This window comes from Oncorhynchus nerka, linkage group LG23, assembly GCF_034236695.1.
Source record: "Oncorhynchus nerka isolate Pitt River linkage group LG23, Oner_Uvic_2.0, whole genome shotgun sequence".
Lineage (NCBI taxonomy): Eukaryota > Metazoa > Chordata > Actinopteri > Salmoniformes > Salmonidae > Oncorhynchus > Oncorhynchus nerka.
The window spans coordinates 25,567,288-25,590,117 of record NC_088418.1 but is presented as its reverse complement, the minus strand read 5'-3'; the positions used below and the strand labels follow the sequence as shown (position 1 = coordinate 25,590,117).

The window sequence follows — 22,830 nt, the reverse complement described above, 5'->3', positions numbered from 1 at the left end:
TGACGGTTCTGGTGAAATCACCCCCATTTTCTATGGAAGGATGTTTTAAGGCTCATGTATGTTCTCCGTGCTGTTTCCACAAGGTTGAAAATAACACTCTCTCCTTTAAAGCAAATAGACAGAGAGAATACCAGCAGACATATGGAAAATAGTCTACAAGGATTCTTCCTCTTATATGTGTGTTGTTTTTGTAGTGCTTTGCTGTGTTTGCCGTGGTGATGTGGTATTAGTGTGAATGCACTACGCAGCTTTCACAATCTAATAGGACAGTGGAACTGGATCTAACCAATAATTCAACCATCTTCCCGCTTCTTTAAATAGATCCATATCTATGTGTGCACTGAATGTGATCGTTTTGAAAGATTTTTTCATTGTGAGTGAATGGAAATGTAATTGAAGGGAAGCTCCATTCTTCATTACAGTACTTCAGTGGAGATAGAGAGATGGAGGGAGAGAAGGATGGAGGGGGAGAGACAGAGAGATGGAGGAGAGAGAGTGGGTGCTGTGTTCAGTTGGGTACGGAGGTTTCTCTCTTTCTCGCTCTGTTTTTAGAGCGCCCAGAACTAGTGCAGCATCTATTTGCTGCCATGTACTCTCCCTTCCTCCCTCCCTCCCACCCTCTCTCTCTCTCTCACACACACATACAGTATACACACACAAACTCACACACACACACACACACACACACACACACACACACACACACACACACACACACACACACACACGAGTGCACCTGCCTGATTTCCAGTCTTACCTAACTCCCCATGTCTGGAGGATCTCTACAAAAACTCTAAAAACATCCCATCAATAATGGAAAGAAGCAAAGAGGGTCTGCCAGAATCACTAAGTGAAGCCCCAGCATTCATCTTTGAGGAGCGTGAACTCTTAAAAAAATCCATTCATAAGAGAGGAGGGGAGAGGCTTTACAGTCTGAGGAGCACATACACTCTGTGTCTATTGATTGCATTCTAACCCTTTCCCCTCTCATCTTCTCTTCTCTTTTTCCCCCAATAAGAGCGTATAGAAATAAGTGGCCGGCGCGCCATGATTGGGAGTCAGTAATGAGAGTTGAGAGACATTTATTAAAAGTGTTCCGTTTGTGAAATAATGATGAAATGTTATGATTAAGTCTGATTGACAAACACATTTTCCCATGTATTGAAGGATAGGGAAATTGCCTTGTACATTGTGGAACCAATTTATTGGTTGTAATCGTCAATTTGGTAATGGTATGGTCCTGGCTAGGGCCAAGTGCATACCTGTTTGACATCCCTGCGGTGTATTCACTAGTCAGACACTGTTGCAAAATGTTTTGCACTGTAGCAAAAGGTTTCGTAACGGAAACCGTTTACTCCAAGTGGGAAATGTTTTGCCACAAAAACATGAGTTTCTTTTGGACAACTTCAGGTAGGTCCCTCCTAACTGACCTAAGACAGGGAATTTTTACGAGGACTAAATATCAGGAATTGTGAACAACTGAGTTTTTTCATGATATCCAATTGGTAGTTACAGTGTTGTCCCATCGCTGCAACTCCTGCCATGCATTCTCTGAAACACGACCCTGCCAATCCACACTGCTTCTTGACAAACTGCTCGCTTAACCAGGAAGCCAGCCGCACCAATGTGTCGGAGGAAACACCGTACAACTGGCGATTGAAATCTCAGACTTCCGAGTTCAGTGTGTTCAAGACAACAGGGAACTCTGAAAAAAACTAGCTCAGACTGGGAAAAAATTCAGACTCAGAATTCCAACTCGGGAACTCTGACCTGAATATCACTGACATCATGATTTTACCTCATATTTCTCAGGAGTTCATAGGTGTCTTGAAAGCATCGTGAAAGTCATGTTAACCTTTGCCAGCTCTTATCTGTGTGAAGCTGGATCCAGTGCTCCCGTCTGAATGAAAACCAAATATCGATCCAGGTTGGACGTGACGGCAGAGATGAGGCGCTGTCGATACATTATGTATCTTATCTCACCACCACTAATGAGATGGGTGTGCTTGGTGCATGTCGCGTCGGAGCTTCATCTCTGCTGTCACATCCAACCTGGATCGATATTTGGTTTAGGTTAAGGTCAGAGTCATTTGCAATTGACTGTCTTAGCCCCACATTCAAAGTATGTGATGGTGAGTTGAGAAGACAATCAGAAATACTGTTAGAATGTTTTTTCAATAGCCTCAAATAAAAAAGTAAACATTGGCTGTCATTTTTTTCACATGGTTGGGGTCGCGAGAATGTTCAAATATCAAAATGGGGTCGTGGGCCAAAACAGTTTGGGTACCCCTGGGTTAGAAGCATTCGATTTTGCAATCACATTCATTATTTTGGATTTGTCTCCATGAAAACTGTTTTAACCCCGTAACATAAGGAGACACGAAATGTTAGCTAGTTACACTGCATTTCTGACATCTCTATCCAAAAAACTGTCCTACAGCTAGATTAAGGATTCTTACAGGGTTCAAGTTCTATATAGAATTGAATTATTCATGCTTAATATATGATATAACGACAACTTACACAGCCACAAATGCAAGGACAGAAAAGTTACGTTTTACGTCACACGATTTTGGACAAATCCGTCAAGACACCAACCATGATAAAGGGTTAACCATAGGTTCTAAATCAACTTGTGAATTGTATTGAATATAGCTATGATCACCCCCCTTATATCATGAAAGCAATTGGCCATTTATTATCAATAACTTATGAAGAGCTGTAACATGTTGTCCCGTGCAGGGACTCTTCACTGGTACCCTAGTTTATAGAAAGACCCATATGTATTTGCTCAATCATTTTTTTATTATACCATAGAACACTTTACCTCAAAGTAACCTGCAATTATAATGCATGATGATATGATGGAAGTACAGTGTTACCAGGATATTGTCAGTGTGAGTATGCATGTGAAAGATGTGAACCCCACTGCCTTGCTCCCAGCAGTATAGCCTATTGATCAGCAGGTCTGGTCTGTGAGAACACAATGCTCGGTAGACCTGGGGAGAGGAAAGCAGAGCGCTGCATGTATTAATCTAGCCTGACGTCAGCAAACAGGACCCTGGGGAGAGATCACAGCCCTCAGCCAACAGCAGACTTGAAGCCAATCGCCCAGGGCCAGGTAAATCATTACAGAGAGAAAGAGCGAGCGAGGGAGCGAGAGAGCGAGGGAGAGAAGCAACGACACAGAAAGACTGATTAAGTGAAAGAGAATCAATTGTGGTGAGAAACAAAGATGGGAAGTCAATCAGTGGCGGTCGGTGCCGTTGCATATTTTGTTATGTGCACGAAAAACCATATTGGATGACTGTCATTCATATTCCATTCACCCAGTTCAATGTAACAGCGATAGGTTTAGACTACTACATGATACTCACATTTCTCCTACACCCAGCATGAGGTGGCTACAACCTAGCCTACGAATGTTTATAACGTAGTGTACTGTACATGTCGAGAGTCAAATTGGAGTAATGAAGGTGACAGACAGTGACACATTCCATAATGCCTTGCACACTCTTGCCTGCATCTAGCTGATCTAGGGTGTAATCATTAGTCCAAACGTCTCCGTTTAGCAACTAAAACAAGAGTTGTCTATCCCAGTTTTGTTCCGTTTGCTTCCGTTTAAGAAATGTTTTTCAACAGAAATCGACGGAATGAATACATCCCTTATCTACTGTGCACAGAGTTCACTTTCAAAGCAGCCACAAACAAACAGTATGATCACTTTGCTCCTTGTATAATTCCTTTTTTGCGTCTACACGCTATCCTCCTCTCAACTTTTCCCTTTGCTTGTGAACTTCAGTGCACAACACAACAGCTGTCTGTAACCAGGGGAAAAAATCTCTCCAAGCCAAATCTTCATACCATAACTGCTAACCGCTGAACACAGCCTGCATCGTTATCAACATATTAGCTAACGTCATAATCAACATAGCTATCAGAACTAACGCGTTAGTCCTTTGCCAAGATAATCCATCCACCTGACAGGTGTGGCATATCAAGAAGCTGATTCAACAGCATGATCCGTACACAGGTGCTCCTTGTGCTGGGGACAATAAAAGACCACTCAGAAATGTGCAGTTTTGCCACGCAACACAATCCAACAGATGTCTCAAGTTTTGAGGGAGCGTGCAATTGGCATGCTGACTCCAGGAATGTCCACCAGAGCGGTTGCCAGAGAATTGAATGTTCATTTCTCCACCATATGTTGCAGCCAACGTCGTTTTAGAGAATTTGGCAGTAAGTCCAACCAGCCTCACAACCGCAGACCCCGTGTATGGTGTTGTGGGGGGCGAGCGGCTTGCTCATGTCAACATTGTGAACAGAGTGCCACATGGTGGCAGTGGGGTTATGGTATGGGCAGGCATAAGCTACAGACAATGAACACAATTGCATTTGTGTTCATTGTCCGTAGCAATTTGAATGCACACAAATACCGTGACAACATCCTGAGGCCGATTATGAGGACCATATCTGTATTCCCAGTCATGTGAAATCCATAGATTAGGGCCTAATCTATATTAAGTATAGTTTTAATCTATATTAAGTATAGTTTTATCTCAAATCAATAACTGTTTGCATATTTTTTTTTTCAGAATTCACTGAGTAGATTGGTCCTCCCATCCTCCTCTGAGGAGCCTCCACTGAAGTCAATGTCTGTGTGTGTGTGTGTGTGTGTGTGTGTGTGTGTGTGTGTGTGTGTGTGTGTGTGTGTGTGTGTGTGTGTGTGTGTGCGTGTGTGCGCGCATGCGTGCGTGCGTGTGTGTGTGTGTGTGTATATGTTTGTTTGTGAAAAAGTAGTATATTTGCAATGGATCAGGGAGACAGTGTGTTTAATGCAAAGTACACTGAATAAGAGAGTCTACCAGTCTAGCATTTTAGGGAATGAATCACAAAAATGGTTTCATAGGCCAAGCTGGCAACAGGGAGAGTTGGGCTGGAACTATCAAGTTAGATGCAGTTTGTCTTCAGACTGCAATTAGGGATGAGTTGGCAGCAGACCATACTCCATCCCCTACATAATGTATATCCTTTGTCATTGCACAAGTACAGTGAAATGCCTTTCTTGCAAGCTCTAAACCAATGAAGTAATCAATAACAATATAATACTGAAAACCAAATAAGGTAGAAAAAAACACACAAGAAATGAAAATAAGAAAACACGAGAAAGTAAGTAAACATAATATACACACACACACACACACACACACACACACACACACACACACACACACACACACACACACACACACACACGCAGGGTCAGTCAGTTCCAGTACCATATTTATAATGTGCAGGGACACTGGAGTGATAATGGTACATAAATAGGGGAGGACCATCCCTCTCAGTGAATTTAATAAAAATAAAAAACGTATCCTTTTTAGAAAAAACTATACTAAATATATTCACGTCACCAAATAATTGATTAAAAGACACTGTTTTTCAATGAAGGTCTACAGTAGCCTCAACAGCACTCTGTAGGGTAGCACCATGGTGTAACTGGAGGGCAGCTAGTTTCCATCCTCCTCTGGGTACACTGACTTCAATGCAAAACCTAGGAGGCTCATGGTTGTCACCCCTTTCCATAGACTTACACAGTAATTATGACAACTACCGGAGGACGTCGTCTAAAGTATTAGAGCTCTTGCAGCATGAACTGACATGTTGTTCCCCCAATCAAAGGACGAGATAATTAATTTAGTACTACAAGCATAAGCTAAAGCTAGCTAGAGCTGCAGTGCATTAAATGTGGTAAGTAGTTGACTCAAAGAGAGAAAGACAGTAGTTTAACAGTTTTGAACTAATTTATTTCATCAAAAATGGAGAAGCAATAGAGAGAGAGAGATTTTGATCATAGTATTTTTTTCACTATCACTTACTTAACTAGAGAGTGCAGCTAACTAGTTTAGCCTACTCAAACACCCGGCTTAAACAGAGAGGGGTGATATGTTAGCTAGCTGGCTATGGCTATCGAACACTGGAACGCTTCCAAGTTAAGGTAAGCTTTTGGGGCCTGTCGGTGTAACTGCTAAACTGCTTGCTGCTGACTGTACACTGTATGGCATGAGTGTAGTGGGTTTACTAACATGTTAGTTCGAGTAGCTATGTTGACTATGGCGTAAATATGGTAACAACAATGTATGTTGTGTGTAGTGGTTAGCAGTTCTAATTATGTTAGCGTTTTTTTCCCGCCTGGTCACAGATAGGGCTGTGGCGGTCATGACGTTTATTCAGCCGGTGATTGTCAAGCAAATAACTGCCGGTAATTAACATGAACATGTTTAGCGTCTCCTGGCTTCCACACATAGCCTACAAGCCCCTGATGCAGACCTTTGGATCATCTACATTTGAAACAGTCTAATAAATCCATTCAATATAGCCTACACCATCACAATAAATCCATGATTTATTTTAGACAGGTCTAAAGAAAGATTCTATGAAGAAAATGTAGTTTATTTCAGAAGAACAGAATAGCATACTCAAGTGTCCTTATGTTAGGCACTGATGTAAAATCCAAGATGGCGTAGCAGTAGTTGTCCTGTCGTATCGTCTCTCTGTAAATATCGTCTCTTTTTCGTTTTAGATATTTTTTTGATATTTTTTTCTTCGCATATCCTTAAAAACATTTTGCTAAACCTAAGCTTCCAAATACTCTTCTGCAACCCGCCAATGTAGCTACTTTCCTAAAGTAGTTATATTTACTTCGGAACCGGACTCTCTCAACTGAAGCTAGCCAGCTAACTACCAGCTATGCTAGCGGTCATCAACTAACCAGAGCATAACGGACCTAATTATTTTTTTTTACCCCCGGATTCCCACCACAAACAGAACATTCTTCAGCTGGATCCTCGCAACTAGCTATCGAGCGAAACAGCAACCCTGGTTGATTACTCCTGGCTAGCGTTTCCACCCACGTAGCTTGAAGCTAGCCCGGCCAGAGCTCCTAGCATACTCCTGGGCTACAATACCTTGACTACGACCGGTCTATCGATATCACTGCATGAAGAGGAATAAACAGACTCACCCCATGCGACGTCCTCCAAAGGCTAACTCTCTAGCCCTCGCTATCTCCTTGCTTGCTAGTTCGGCACGCTAACTGCTAGCTTGTTTAGCCCAGGTCCGCTAACTACTACCTTGTTTACCCCGGCCTGCTAATCTGTTAGCTTGTTAGCACAGGCCTGCTAACCGTCCCGCCGCGTCCCAAAAACGCAGTGGCCCATATGTACTCTATCTCTTCCCGATTTAAAAAAAAAAAAAATTGTTTATACCTTCCGGAAACTTGCCTCACCCAATGTGATACGGAATCGCTATTATCTTTATTTTTAGAACACACTCAAGAACCTCCAGAAGCTAACCAGCTAGCTAGCTACAAGCTATTTAGTCATTGTTAGTTTTCTTAACCTGGATAACACTCGCCAGCCCAGCCCCCTGCCCCATCCACCACTGCCCCTGGACTCTGATCACTTGGCTACATAGCTGATGCACGCTGGACTGTCCATTAATCACGGTACTCCATTCTGCTTGTTTGTTTTATCTGTCGGCCGAGTTGCCTAGTCAATGCCATCTCACCTGCTGTTGTTATGCTAGCTGATTAGCTGTTGTCTCACCCACTGTTTTAGCTAGCTTTCCCAATTCAACACCTGTGTTCACTGTATGCATCGCTGTATGTCTCTCTCAAATGTCAATATGCCTTGTATACTATTGCTCAGGTTAGTTATCATTGTTTTAGTTCACAATGGAGCCCCTAGTCCTATTCCTCACACCCCTGATACCTCCTTTGTCCCACCTCCCACATATGCGGTGACCTCACCAATCACAACCAGCATGTCCAGAGATAAAACCTCTCTCATCATCACCCAGTGCCTGGGCTTACCTCCACCGTACCCGCACCCCACCATACCCCTGTCTGTGCATTATGCCCTGAATATATTCTACCATGCCCAGAAACCTGCTCCTCTTATTCTCTGTCCCCAACGCTCTAGGCGACCAGTTTTGATAGCCCTTAGCCGCACCCTCATACTACTCCTTCTCTGTTCCGCGGGTGATGTGGAGGCAAACCCGGGCCCTGCATGTCCCCAGGCACCCTCATTTGTTGACTTCTGTGATCGAAAAAGCCTTGGTTTCATGCATGTCAACATTAGAAGCCTCCTCCCTAAGTTTGTTTTACTCACTGCCGTAGCACACTCTGCTAACCCTGATGTCCTTGCCGTGTCTGAATCCTGGCTCAGGAAGGCCACCAAAAATTCTGAGATTTCCATACCCAACTATAACATCTTCCGTCAAGATAGAACTGCCAAAGGGGGAGGAGTCGCAGTCTACTGCAGAGATAGCCTGCAAAGTAATGTCATACTTTCCAGGTCCATACCCAAACAGTTCGAACTACTAATTCTGAAAATTACTCTCTCCAGAAATAAGTCTCTCACTGTTGCCGCCTGCTACCGACCCCCCTCAGCTCCCAGCTGTGCCCTGGACACCATTTGTGAATTGATTGCCCCCCATCTAGCTTCTGAGTTTGTTCTGTTAGGTGACCTAAACTGGGATATGCTTAACACCCCGGCAGTCCTACAATCTAAGCTAGATGCCCTCAATCTCACACAAATCATCAAGGAACCCACCAGGTACAACCCTAACTCTGTAAGCAAGGGCACCCTCATAGACGTCATCCTGACCAACTGGCCTTCCAAATACACCTCCGCTGTCTTCAACCAGGATCTCAGCGACCACTGCCTCATTGCCTGTATCCGCTACGGTGCCGCAGTCAAACGACCACCCCTCATCACTGTCAAACGCTCCCTAAAACACTTCTGTGAGCAGGCCTTTCTAATCGACCTGGCTCGGGTATCCTGGAAGGACATTGACCTCATCCTGTCAGTTGAGGATGCCTGGTCATTCTTTAAGAGTAACTTCCTCACCATGTTAGATAAGCATGCTCCGTTCAAAAAATGCAGAACTAAGAACAGATACAGCCCTTGGTTCACTCCAGACCTGACTGCCCTCGACCAGCACAAAAACATCCTGTGGCGGACTGCAATAGCATCGAACAGTCCCCGCGATATGCAACTGTTCAGGGAAGTCAGGAACCAATACACGCAGTCAGTCAGGAAAGCTAAGGCCAGCTTCTTCAGGCAGAAGTTTGCATCCTGTAGCTCCAACTCCAAAAAGTTCTGGGACACTGTGAAGTCCATGGAGAACAAGAGCACCTCCTCCCAGCTGCCCACTGCACTGAGGCTAGGGAACACGGTCACCACCGACAAATCCATGATTATCGAAAACTTCAACAAGCATTTCTCAACGGCTGGCCATGCCTTCCGCCTGGCTACTCCTACCTCGGCCAACAGCTCCGGCCCCCGCAGCTCCTCGCCCAAGCCTCTCCAGGTTCTCCTTTACCCAAATCCAGATAGCAGATGTTCTGAAAGAGCTGCAAAACCTGGACCCGTATAAATCAGCTGGGCTTGACAATCTGGACCCTCTATTTCTGAAACTATCCGCCGCCATTGTCGCAACCCCTATTACCAGCCTGTTCAACCTCTCTTTCATATCGTCTGAGATCCCCAAGGATTGGAAAGCTGCCGCAGTCATCCCCCTCTTCAAAGGGGGAGACACCCTGGACCCAAACTGCTACAGACCTATATCCATTCTGCCCTGCCTATCTAAGGTCTTCGAAAGCCAAGTCAACAAACAGGTCACTGACCATCTCGAATCCCACCGTATCTTCTCCGCTATGCAATCTGGTTTCCGAGCCGGTCACGGGTGCACCTCAGCCACACTCAAGGTACTAAACGACATCATAACCGCCATCGATAAAAGACAGTACTGTGCAGCCGTCTTCATCGACCTTGCCAAGGCTTTCGACTCTGTCAATCACCATATTCTTATCGGCAGACTCAGTAGCCTCGGCTTCTCGGATGACTGCCTTGCCTGGTTCACCAATTACTTTGCAGACAGAGTTCAGTGTGTCAAATCGGAGGGCATGTTGTCCGGTCCTCTGGCAGTCTCTATGGGGTGCCACAGGGTTCAATTCTCGGGCCGACTCTTTTCTCTGTGTATATCAATGATGTTGCTCTTGCTGCGGGCGATTCCCTGATCCACCTCTACGCAGACGACACCATTCTATACACTTTCGGCCCGTCATTGGACACTGTGCTATCTAACCTCCAATCGAGCTTCAATGCCATACAACACTCCTTCCGTGGCCTCCAACTGCTCTTAAACGCTAGTAAAACCAAATGCATGCTTTTCAACCGATCGCTGCCTGCACCCGCTTGCCCGACTAGCATCACCACACTGGATGGTTCCGACCTTGAATATGTGGACACCTATAAGTACCTAGGTGTCTGGCTAGACTGCAAACTCTCCTTCCAGACCCATATCAAACATCTCCAATCGAAAATCAAATCAAGAGTCGGCTTTCTATTCCGCAACAAAGCCTCCTTCACTCACGCTGCCAAGCTTACCCTAGTAAAACTGACTATCCTACCGATCCTCGACTTCGGCGATGTCATCTACAAAATGGCTTCCAACACTCTTCTCAGCAAACTGGATGCAGTTTATCACAGTGCCATCCGTTTTGTCACTAAAGCACCTTATACTACCCACCACTGCGACTTGTATGCTCTAGTCGGCTGGCCTCTCGCTACATATTCGTCACCAGACCCACTGGCTCCAGGTCATCTACAAGGCCATGCTAGGCAAAGCTCCGCCTTATCTCAGCTCACTGGTCACGATGGCAACACCCATCCGTAGCACGCGCTCCAGCAGGTGTATCTCATTGAGCATCCCCAAAGCCAACACCTCATTCGGCCGCCTTTCGTTCCAGTACTCTGCTGCCTGTGACTGGAACGATTTGCAAAAATCGCTGAAGTTGGAGACTTTTATCTCCTCACCAACTTCAAACATCAGCTATCTGAGCAGCTAACCGATCGCTGCAGCTGTACATAATCTATTGGTAAATAGCCCACCCATTTTCACCTACCTCATCCCCACAGTTTTTATTTATTTACCTTTCTGCTCTTTTGCACACAAATATCTCTACCTGTACATGATCATCTGATCATTTATCACTCCAGTGTTAATCTGCAATATTGTAATTATTCGCCTACCTCCTCATGCCTTTTGCACACATTGTATATAGACTCCCCTTTTTTTTCTCTACTGTGTTATTGACTTGTTAATTGTTTACTCCATGTGTAACTCTGTGTTGTCTGTTCACTCTGCTATGCTTTATCTTGGCCAGGTCGCAGTTGCAAATGAGAACCTGTTCTCAACTAGCCTACCTGGTTAAATAAAGGTGAAATAAAAAAAAAAAAAAAATAAACTGATATGGCTATGCCATATGGCTGTGGACTACACTAGTTAATTTAGCAAGTTGGACTACACTAGTTAATTAAGCAGACAAGACTCGCTTATAATTTGGTGGCATTCTTTTTTAAAATGATCTTATAGTATGACGAATACAATTGAACATAGCTGAATAATATAAAATATATTTTCAAACGATTTCCAAGGAAGTGCTGTTAATAAAGAAAAATGTCCTCCCAGAGTCATTTATGCAACTTTAATTGTGATACAAACATTGGGCTGATATGTTTAGCTTTTTAATACATTTGAAGGCTGCTTGATGCGACTCTAATGATGATTTGCAAAAAGTCAGATGAAAGTTATGAGCTCTGATTAGTTTATTGCGCAGGCTGCACACACTTCATCAGTCTCTCATTCACAATTTGACAAGCACTTGTTAATATTCTCACTAGGCCTCGAATTTCCCGGTGGCATCCCCCTTGTGTAGCTGTAATGCCCCCTAAAAAAATCCATGCCTTTTGCAGCCAAAGTGAATGTTGTAACCTTGGGCTGAATATAATAATTATAATTCCCTTCTCCCGGCTGCCATGCTCCAAAGCACCTCTCACTCACATGGCTCTCTTAGATATGTAAATTCTTATTAGCCAATGCCTGTCATGTATTCAGGTCCTTCTCACAGGCATCTCAGCTACGAAGCACGCTACAAGTGAAGACAGACACATCGGGGATGCAACTCCCGCTTGTAAATAATTATTCCAAACCTACTCTGGGACAGTTGTGGGAGCCCAAATTAATACAAAAAAATTGTCAAAACAATGAGGCTGATGCAACCAATCAGAACGCTTAGCTTAAGATATGAATAAACTATAAGGCTATTTCTTCACATTATAAGCGCAGCGATGCACACACGACAATAGGCTATACGTGTGAACGTTCCAAGATGCAATCAATTAGCAGGAAAATACTGCTCTCAAAAGTGACCACAAATGCGATTATGCCTGTAACGCTTTATTTTTATGGTGAAAATGACCTTCCCCAAACCTGAAACTCGCGTGCCGCCTATGTATGCCAGTTAGGCTCTACACTGGTTGTAAAGCGGATTCATGTGCTTCGTTTTAAGAACAGCCTTAGTGACAGACAGCTGATGTGTTGTGCAATGACGTCCACAAGCGAAGGGAAAAGGTGAGAAGAGGAGAGCGCATAGATGCGAGAAGTAAATATACAACGATCAAAGGGATCATGCTGTTAGTATGTGGCTGCTATGAGAGTCAACTGTGTTTGATCAAGGGTGTATTCATTCTGTTGAAAAACGTTTCTTAAATGGAAGCAGATGGAACGATACAGGGATAAACATACCTTCATTTCTCTAATAGTAACTCTAATTTTCAAATGTTGGACTAATAATTACACCCCCAATTTTGTGATATCCAATTGGTAGTTACAGTCTTGTCTCATCGCTGCAACTCCCGTACAGACTCGGGAGAGGCGAAGGTCGAGAGCCGTGCGTCCTCTGAAACACAACCCAACCAAGCCGCACTGCTTCTTGACACATTGCCCACTTAACCCGGAAGCCAGCCGCACCAATGAGTCGGAGGAAACACCGTACACTTGGCAACCGTGTCAGCGTGCACTGCGCCCAGACCGCCACAGGAGTCGCTAGTGCGCGATGGGACAAGGACATCCCTGCTGACCAAACCCTCCCCTAACCCGGACGACGCTGGGCCAATTGTGCACTGCACCTTGGGTCTCCCGGTCGCGGCCGGCTCTGACAGAGCCTGGACACCCCCACTGATGCATATAGGGACCTTTTAGATGCCTGGATTCTTCTTAAAATATCCATTTCATTTGTGGATCCAAATAAAGTATTTCAAATGTGTGTGTCCACATTTGCATAAATAATTCCTCTGTTCATTTCCTTCACAGAACTGCCGATTTTTCTCCTCTCTGAATCTCCTGTATTTTCTATGCCACTATGAACTCTTCCTGTCGTCTCTCTTTCATCTTGACTTTTTCTTCCCCCTCTTCTCGCGACGTTTCTACACTCCTTTCTTCTCCTCACTCATCCTATGCTTAGCCTTTCTCGTTCTGTCACTGTAAGACCCCAGACACACCGATTAGCGTTTGATGGCTGAGAGTACTTAGCACCTCTGAACGAATGATCGGCAGACAAACAGTAGATCTACTCGGTGCGATGTGTACGAGCCATAAACCTTTCCATTTAACCCTCGCGTGTCCTTAATTGTTACAAAAAAAAGAATGGAGCTGCCACTAAACTCTGATTTGAAATCAGTTTCACATGTTCCCCCTTAGGTTAGGATTCGGAGAGCGTGGGTTGATCCGACATCTGTGCACAAGAGCACCTTTACCCAAAGTTGAGCACCCACTGTATGAAAACAACAAAGCATTCCGACTCACTCCAGCAAACCAGTGTCATCCATATAAAAAGATTATATTTCTTCTATTTCTGTGGTGCCATCAACCTGAACATGTGGGTCACAGAAGATTCTGTATCCAGCCTAAAGAGACAGGGAAAGAGATAGAAACCTCCTCTGTTTACCTGTCACTATGGGAGTATTGTGTCTTGTTCCCTTTTCAAACCAATGGGGGAACAGTTTGACTTGTCCTCCCATTGGACCAGTTTTCCATCTGTGTTAGCCAGGTGGAAAGAGAAAGACACTTCACCACGATACCTCGACTACTTTGGTTCTGTCCTTTGACGTATCCACACCTTTTTTTTTTTGTATTGTGTATTTTAGGGACAAGGAGACCCTCCCTGAACATTGTGTGTGCGGTGTTTTTTTTGTTTGTTCTGCCATTTTGATCCCACACCCAGTCGCAGCTTCATACCATTGAGGAGAACACAGTAGGGGAGCGAGTGAAAGGCAGCCTAAGAGCTCTGAGTGTCTGTCTGCCGGAGCGGGAGAGGGTATCACAAACACAAACACAGTGGAGGGAATTTGAATTATGGATGGATTCCACCCCTATTTCCGATACTACTTTTGTCTCCGTTTCTTACTGTGTCTTTTTATTTCTCCTCCAGCCTGCTCCTTTGTTTTTCTTTCCTTCTCTCTTCCTCCGGCAACTCTGTTTCTCTGTCTCTTTCATTGTTTCTTTCACTCATGTATTGTTCACCTATTTGTTCTGTCTGACTCTTCCTCTTACTAAACCGTCCAAAGACTTTTGGAGGTGGGATTTTCATTTGGCACGGACTCAAAGAGGGTTTTTTCAATTGAATCGCACCACACGCACGCACTCATACACACAAACCCGCGCGCACACACATTTGTCTTCCAACTTCCTGCTGGCCATTTCTCTTTGGCAACTTCTAGAACACAGTTCCACAATTACATGCACGCACTGAAATTACAAGCACAGTCATTTGCATTTCATCCTCATTTTTCATCTCCCTGTCGTGCACACTCTCCCCACACCACCCCTGATGCCTAATGCTCCTAAATGAATCATCTTCAGAGAACATTTTTAATGTTTGGCATGGAGGATTTGGAAGTAAATGCCTTGTCTTCTGTAGGAGTCTCTCTCTCTCTTGCTCTCTCTCTCCCTCTAAGCCAGTCAGACATAAATCAGAGAGCATGTGGTCTGTAGCCAAGATGAATAAATCATGAACCTCTGGCGCAATGTCAGAGGGAAGAACTTTGAACTCCCCCAAAGACCCAACCGCAACTTCCAGCAGCTCAGCTTATGGGGGGGAGGGGGGCACTGGCTAAAAGTGTTAAAGAAAACGAATTCTTATATTTATACCCAATTAAAAAGGACCTTGAGCTACTTTAGCACATTGTGAGGTTAGGGGTTGGATTTGTATTTATTTATTTATTTAACCTTTATTTAACTAGGCAAGTCGGTTAAGAACAAATGACAATTTACAATGACAGCCTAGGAACAGTGGGTTACCTGCCTTGTTTAGCGACAGAACGACAGATTATTACCTTGTCAGCTCAGGGATTAGATCTAGCATCCTTCCGGACAGTGGCCCAACACTCTAACCACTAGGCTACCTGACGGATAATTGTCTCACCTCTACCACCAGCAGCAAAAACCTACAATTCTAATACTCTCTTTTAGTCTGTAAAGGACTGTTTAGAAGAGCCGGGGTTTTAAATATTAATCATAATGTAGTTGTCGATATTCCGGGCAGCCTGAAGTTTCCCTTTCCCAGCAGTCACTTTCCAGACTAATCAGCACTGATTAAAGACGAATCAATGTCTTCCGGGCCCTTTAATTGAGCTGCGTAGATAAACTTCGCAACACGAGTTGCGTTAATGGCGTGTTGTTCATTAGGTTTTGTTGTATGAAACGCACCCCGCTTCCCAAAAGGCTGCGGTTGACGTCAGAGGCTTTAACTCACTATCTTTCCATTACACATCATCACTCTAAGTCTTCATCACAGACCTGCTGATTTCTGTGACACAGACACTTTGTCCTCTGATTTAAGGAAGTGCTGTTCTTGTTTGTTTGTTTCATTTTTACTGACGTCCGCGAATGACCTCCCGTGATATATTAGAGTGAGCTCATTAATGCGGGCGAGGGTGCGCACTCCTCCATAAACTTATTAGGGCGTCCATTTTGAGAGCAGCGGGCTCCGGAAAGATGAGTGTTCCTCAAGTGGTGAGAGCACAGTCAGATCTGTGTGTGTGTGTGTGTGTGTGTGTGTGTGTGGGTACTGTTTGTATGTGTGTGTGTGGGAGGGAGGGAGGAGGTGGAAGTTCACAGTTTAACGAGACGGCGTACCCATCGTCAGGCAGGGGCACGAGACCTGCCAGCTATGCTGTACACACCCTTGGAGACAAGCTGTGAGCCGTCTCTGACACACACATCTGCACACAAAACGCACGCACGCACGCACAGACACGCACACCACCGCTGTGGTATAGTAGGTGGGCACCCTGATGAGGTGACCGTAGCGTGGCTTGCACAATCTTCTGTTACTCCTCTGACTCATCAGTTAGTCACCAACAAGCATAATCCTAACAACACACGCACACACATAATGATCCATAATCAACATGACAATAATGGAGTTATTCTATTTTAAACAAAGCCCAAGAGGCACAATCAATAACAGAGCTGATATAAACTGACATCTATTAGCGCTGCTGTGACACTGGCTTTCTATGTTATTATGATAAGCATGGGTGTTCTTAGTGACGGTTGGTAAGGCTCAGTGATCTAGGAGGTGCAGTTCAGTAGAGGGACAGTAGAGGGCAGTATTGTTTTGTGGTTTTGAACCGGGAGCTGGTTGGTTCAGAAGACCGCTATGAGCGTGAAGAGGGTTGGATGGACGGCAGTTCTATGTACTGTTATCTGTCTCTTTTCGACAAATGACTTGGAGTTGATATTCATGCAGAAGATGTCACAACGTTTCCATGGGAACTTATATTCCCTATCAATGTATTTCCTACTAGGGTTGACATATCTATCATTGTGCAGCCTGTTCAAACACTCCATGTGAAATAGCTCAATAAATTATGTTGCCAACCTACTCTAGTCTGGACACCTACTGGTCCTGTTGCTCAATGATTCATGCTCAAACTGAGTTAATTAAAGACCTCAGCCCTTACTTCATGGCCCTCTTCATGTCTCTGTGAAGCACTAACCTGATACCTAGCCATTCATGGAGGCTACATTGTTGAATCAACCCACAGTTATGACTGCGCTACACAGGCACTGTCATAACAGTTGAAGCTTTATGACCACACTACCCATGCTCTACGCCACACTCCGGGTAGATGTTGCCCTTTGACACAGAGCTAAACGTCCCTTTTTTAGGAGTCTTCAAAGATAATTAGTAAAAATCAAAATAACTTCACAGATCTTCATTGTAAAGGGTTTAAAACACTGTTTCCCATGCTTGTTCAATGAACCATAAACAATTCATGAGCATGCACCTGTGGAACGGTCGTTAAGACACTAACAGCTTATAGACGGTAGGCAATTAAGGTCACAGTTATGAAAACTTAGGACACTAAAGAGGCCTTTCTACTGACTCTGAAAAACACCAAAATAAAGATGCCCAGGGTCCCTGCTCATCTGCGTGAATGTGCCTTAGGTATGCTGCAAGTAGGCATGAGGACTGCAGATGTGGCCAGGGCAATAAATTGTCATCTCCGTACTGTGAGACGCCTAAGACAGCGCTACAGGGAGACAGGACGGATAGCTAATCGTCCTCGCAGTGGCAGACCACGTGTAACAACACCTGCACAGGATTGGTACATCCGAACATCACACCAGGCACAGGATGGCAAACACAGGATGGCAACAACAACTGCCCGAGTTACACCAGGAACACACAATCACTCCATCGGTGCTCAGACTGTCCGCAATAAGCTGAGAGAGGCTGGACTGAGGGCTGGTAGGCCTGGTGTAAGACAGGTCCTCACCAGACATCACCGGCAACAACGTCGCCTATGGGCACAAACCCACAGTTGCTGGACCAGACAAGACCGGCAAAAAGTGCTCTTCTCTGACGAGTCGCGGTTTTGTCTCACCAAGGCTGATGGTCGGATTCGCATTTATCGTCAAAGGAATGAGCGTTACACCGAGACCTGTACTCTGGAGTGAGATCGATTTGGAGGTGGAGGGTCCGTCATGGTCTGGGGCAGTGTGTCACAGCATCATCGGACTGAGCTTGTTGTCATTGCAGGCAATCTCAACGCTGTGCGTTACAGTGAAGACATCCTCCTTCCTCATGTGGTACCCTTCCTGCAGGCTCATCCAGACATGACCCTCCAGCACGACGATGCCACCAGCCATACTGCTCGTTCAGTACGTGATTTCCTGCAAGACAGGAATGTCAGTGTTCTGCCATGGCCAGCGAAAAGCCCGGATCTCAATCCCATTGAGCACACCTGGGACCTGTTGGATCAGAGGGTGAGGGATGGGGCCATTCCCCCCAGAAATGTCCGGGAACTTGCTGGTGCCTTGGTGGAAGAGTGGGGTAACATCTCACAGCAAGAACTGGCAAATCTGGTGCAGTCAGTGAGGAGGAGATGCACTGCAGTAGTTAATGCAGCTGGTGGCCACACCAGATACTGACTGTTACTTTGATTTTGCCCCCTCCCCCCTTTGTTCAGGGACACATTATTCAATTTCTGTTAGTCACATGTCTGTGGAACTTGTTCAGTTTATGTCTCAGTTGTTGATTCTTGTTATGTTCATACAAATATTTACACATGTTAAGTTTGCTGAAAAGAAACGCAGTTGGCAGTGAGGACGTTTATTTTTGTTGTTGTTGCTGAGTTTAGGATCAGTATATCCATCTGACATCCTAACTATTAGAGCGAGTGTCTCTCGGAGAAACTGCTCCGTGCACTGCTGCATCTTCTCCCTCTCTGATCCTATCTCGCCGTGCAAGAGAATGAGCAGGAGTCATCTCATCTTAACCCTCAACTTCTGTTTTGCAGTCACATTTTATTTGCATCAAACATCCCCCCGAGTCAATTTAGAAATCCCATTCAGAAGCTCAATTTCTGGCAGTGAAGTTGAGTTCACAGAGATATAATCGCGGTCCCGAGACGTTACATCTATTCAGTCGTTTCGTAAAAGAGACCACAGAAGGAAAATTGAGGTTGTCTCTAGTTGAGAGGCGTAATGGTGACAGCTCATTATTGGAGCTTGACTCGCACTGGCCTATATGTCAGCTTTAAGGGAACCGGGTGGTCTGAGGGAAGGGTGATGACACACACGCGCACGTACGCGCTGGTGGATGCGCGCGCACGCACAAAAACACACACGCTGACAAATAACCTCAGTTAAGACCTGAAGACTTGTGTTACCTCCAACAGCTAATACCTAGGCTTTAGTTTAGCGGGCTATGACAGATTTGTGGTGCGCATGGCACCCTGTGACATATAGAGCTATCAAGATATAGAAGGGGGAAAAAGTATATATATATATATATATATGATTTCACTTTTTTTGCTCCAATAGCATGTATTCTAAACAGGCCCAACTCCAACTGCAGTGTGTTTGGCTGCAGGCCAGGAGGCTGAGGGTTAATCTGGCTCGGCGTTCTCATCCCCCTTGTAGCCTGCAGGGCTGCAGAGCAACACCTGCTCCAGATACACACAGCCGAATAGATAGGGAGGGTAAGCTAGGACCACAGCGGTGGTTTGTTTTCACGGTGAGCAACCGTTTACTTGGTCGTGCAACACATGGCAGGGAATAACGTCACATACTGTGTTGCAGAATGCAGACTAGAATATCCGTGGTCTTAAAAAGAATGAGTCGTGCAGAAATGAATGCAACGTTACAGCGTCTAAAACACACTATCCATCTACACATTCACGTAAGCTTCGAGTTGTCATTCCTTCACCCTTTCATCTTTACATTTATCCATGAGTTAGTGTGGCAACTGGACGATTGTAATTGCTACTCATACAACGCATACCTTTCTGGATGGTCTCAGGTAGAATTGGGCTTTCCATCCAATTCCTGATATGACCTGCCTGCATAATATTCCCACTGTGTAACTGTGATGTGAATATGCATGGGATTTGTCCTCCTCCTGGTGTTCATCTCATGCTGGGTTCATGACTCGTCACGGATGCTACTGTAGGAGAATGAGTGGCGTGTGGACGTGGCATTGAGCATGTCAATTACACACTTTTCCGGTTTTCCAGAGGCTTTCTCCTGGGAAGCTGGGGGGTGTCTCTCTCTCTCTCTCTCTCTTTCTGTCTCTCTCTCTCTCTCTCTTTCTGTGTCTCTGTCTCTCTCTCTCTGTCTGTGTCTCTCTCTCTCTTTCTGTGTCTCTCTCTCTCTGTGTCTCTCTCTGTCTCTCTGTCTCTTTCTGTGTCTCTCTCTCTCTCTTTCTGTGTCTCTCTCTGTCTCTCTCTTTCTGTGTCTCTCTCTGTCTCTCTCTCTGTGTGTGTATGTGGTGTATAGTGTATAGTGCAACCTCATCGTTAACGGAAACATGTCTGCAGGGGGAATGAGGGAGAGATGACAACAATCACTGACATTTCACTATTGATACAATAGACCCGGGAGATGTGTTCGGTATCATGCACACACATCATAAATTGAGGAGTGCTGATGGAAACACACACACACACACAAACACGTCAACAGTACAGATGAAGGATCTCCTTTTGATCATCCCGTCGCAGGAAATTGTAACCTTGTCGTGTGTTTGAGGCTCCTGAAGTTTGCCATTTCCATTTTGATACGTCACAATTGATTTGTCTATGAAATATAATCCACGTAACAATTCACATTTCCTGTTGCTGTAGAATGATGTTCCTGCTGTAGCAAACTAGCTCAAATTAAGATCCGACATACATACGTATGGTACATTCGTCGATTCTCTTAGGACATGCCCTTTATTACAATAAGGATTAGCCTTCCCATGCAGACACACAATGCCATCTCTATGTTGTTATCAGCATCGAGTAGTTGTTAGTTGTGAAAGGGGAAGGGAGAAGAGGCGCATGTTAAAAACCTGAGAGGATACTTCCCCATTTCTCTCATCTAATTATACACCTAAGCTTTATTCACTAGGGAACACATATTTATGAATGGAACTACACAGAGTGCACAGCTAGAAAGGGAATCAGTTCTTCTGACAGTTGATCATATGGGAACCCTGGTTGTAGTAGGTAGGTTGGGGGGGTCAGGCTGCAGAGGTTGTGTGGATTTGTGGTTTTGCAGAGGTTGTTTAGACACTGTGAATGATCTATGTGAGGGAGTTCAATGGTGACCGTGTGGAGATTGAATGAAGATTGTGTGCGTGGGTTGTGAAGGCATCGTGAAATCGATTTTAAGATTGGCTGTCAAGGTTGGTTGAACGTTGAAATCAGGTTGTGTGGCAGTTGTTTGCAGAATAACAGGACATACAGTTGCACAGCAGACGTGTGGAGTTTGTTTTGGGGAGTCAAGTAAAAACGTCAACGAAAGCATAAGGTTGGTCAAAGGTTGTACAAAGGTTGTCAGCAAGCTGATCATGTCAAAGGTGTTTCTGAAGCAATAAGGCCTTGGGTATACAGTATCTATCAGCTCTGTCAGGATCCAGCGCCAGGGGCAACTCAGGATACTCCACAGAGTACGAAAGGCTTTACAGATCAGCTCCACATCGCTATCGGCAGACTTTTACATGTAAAAGGCTTCCTTTCTACAGACAGCTAGCTTATCAATCCTCCGGGGCATCACTCTCTGCTTTTGCTGACTCTACAGCGTTCAGAAGAGAGTGATTACATCGATGTGTGTGTGTGTGTGTGTGTGTGTGTGTGTGTGTGTGTGTGTGTGTGTGTGTGTGTGTGTGTGTGTGTGTGTGTGTGTGTGTGTGTGTGTGTGTGTGTGTGCGTGCGCGTGTGCGCATGTGGCATGTGAAAGTCAACCAACAAACTCGACAGCAGGCACTCTAACTTTTTGGAAAGGGTTCACTCTTCTAATGGCTAAAAATACAGCAGGATTAGCTATTCAAATGCACAGACACGTTTGTCTGGAAACCTCTTAGTCCCCAACAAGATCAGTCCCAAGAAAATCATCAGAGAGACAAGAGAAACCATGAGACACAGAGCATCTGTTTACAAAAACATCTGCCAAAGACATGAGGTCCTGCAAAGGGACTCCTAAAATATGTTTCCCTTGGTCGCAGATCTAGGATCAGCTTTTCTTCCTGAATACTAACAGTATCTAGGGATAACTCCATCCTTCTCCTATATGAAAGGCAGCAATAGAACCAGGAACTGTATTCAAAGCTGATACTAGATTAGCCCCCCAGGTTTTGTTTGGACTAGTACACATCGCCACGGGAAGTAGGGGTACTGAGGATGATGCAGCACCCCCTGAAAAAAATCTGAACTAAAATGTTTCACAAAAAGTAGTGCACTGGGCCTTATGTAGTGTAGTGCTTACAAAACATATATAATCCCCCCCCCTACACAAAAACAACAGGATCCACATGCTCCCTTCACTTCAGTCAACACATGAATCCAGATCGTAAAGAACCGCTCAAACAAGCAGCAAGAACCACAAAGGCTCTTTATTCAAAATGAGTCCTGCATTTGCACTCGCTTTGGACCTTGTAGCTGGAGTGGTGTTTAACCACAAAATAAGATGTCATATTATCCAAATAGCCTACTGGTGCTATGAAATCACCAACAGCGTGGTAGTGCGCAGATCAAATGCTTTGCCAATCCTGATTTTACGCCTGCAAAGCACATGGCAACAACACTTCCAGGAAACTGCAATAATGAGCTCATGAAGGGGGGAAATGACCCAAAAAGAGGCAGGAATTCCTCTTGACAACACACAATAACACACACGCATGATGAAAGGAAATGGTCAGCTCTCTTACCCTATGAGGTCCTCCATTCTGGCTCCTCCGACTCCCCAATTTGCACTCTCTTTACAGTGAAACCATCACCTACAGAGAAAACATTTTTGCAATTTAGCAGATGCTCTTATCCAGAGCAACTTTCAAGAGCAATTTGAAGTGCCTTGCTCAAGAGAGCATAGTCGGCTTGGCGATTCAAACCAGCAACCTTTCGGTTAGTGGCCCAATGCTCTTAACCACTA

At 44.8% G+C, this 22,830-nt stretch overlaps 1 protein-coding gene across 4 annotated transcripts in view; it reads right to left on the bottom strand.

Annotated features, from left to right (window-relative positions):
- The window catches only part of ankfn1b (ankyrin repeat and fibronectin type III domain containing 1b), a 296,942-nt gene that overhangs the window by 269,366 nt on the left and 4,746 nt on the right, over positions 1 to 22,830 (bottom strand). For all 4 annotated transcript variants that reach the window (XM_065007988.1, XM_065007987.1, XM_065007989.1 and 1 more), the window contains exon 2: positions 22,610 to 22,678. In XM_065007988.1, the coding sequence (XP_064864060.1) occupies positions 22,610 to 22,626 (17 nt within the window). In that variant the 5' untranslated portion in view covers positions 22,627 to 22,678. The remainder of the gene's footprint in view (positions 1 to 22,609; positions 22,679 to 22,830) is intronic.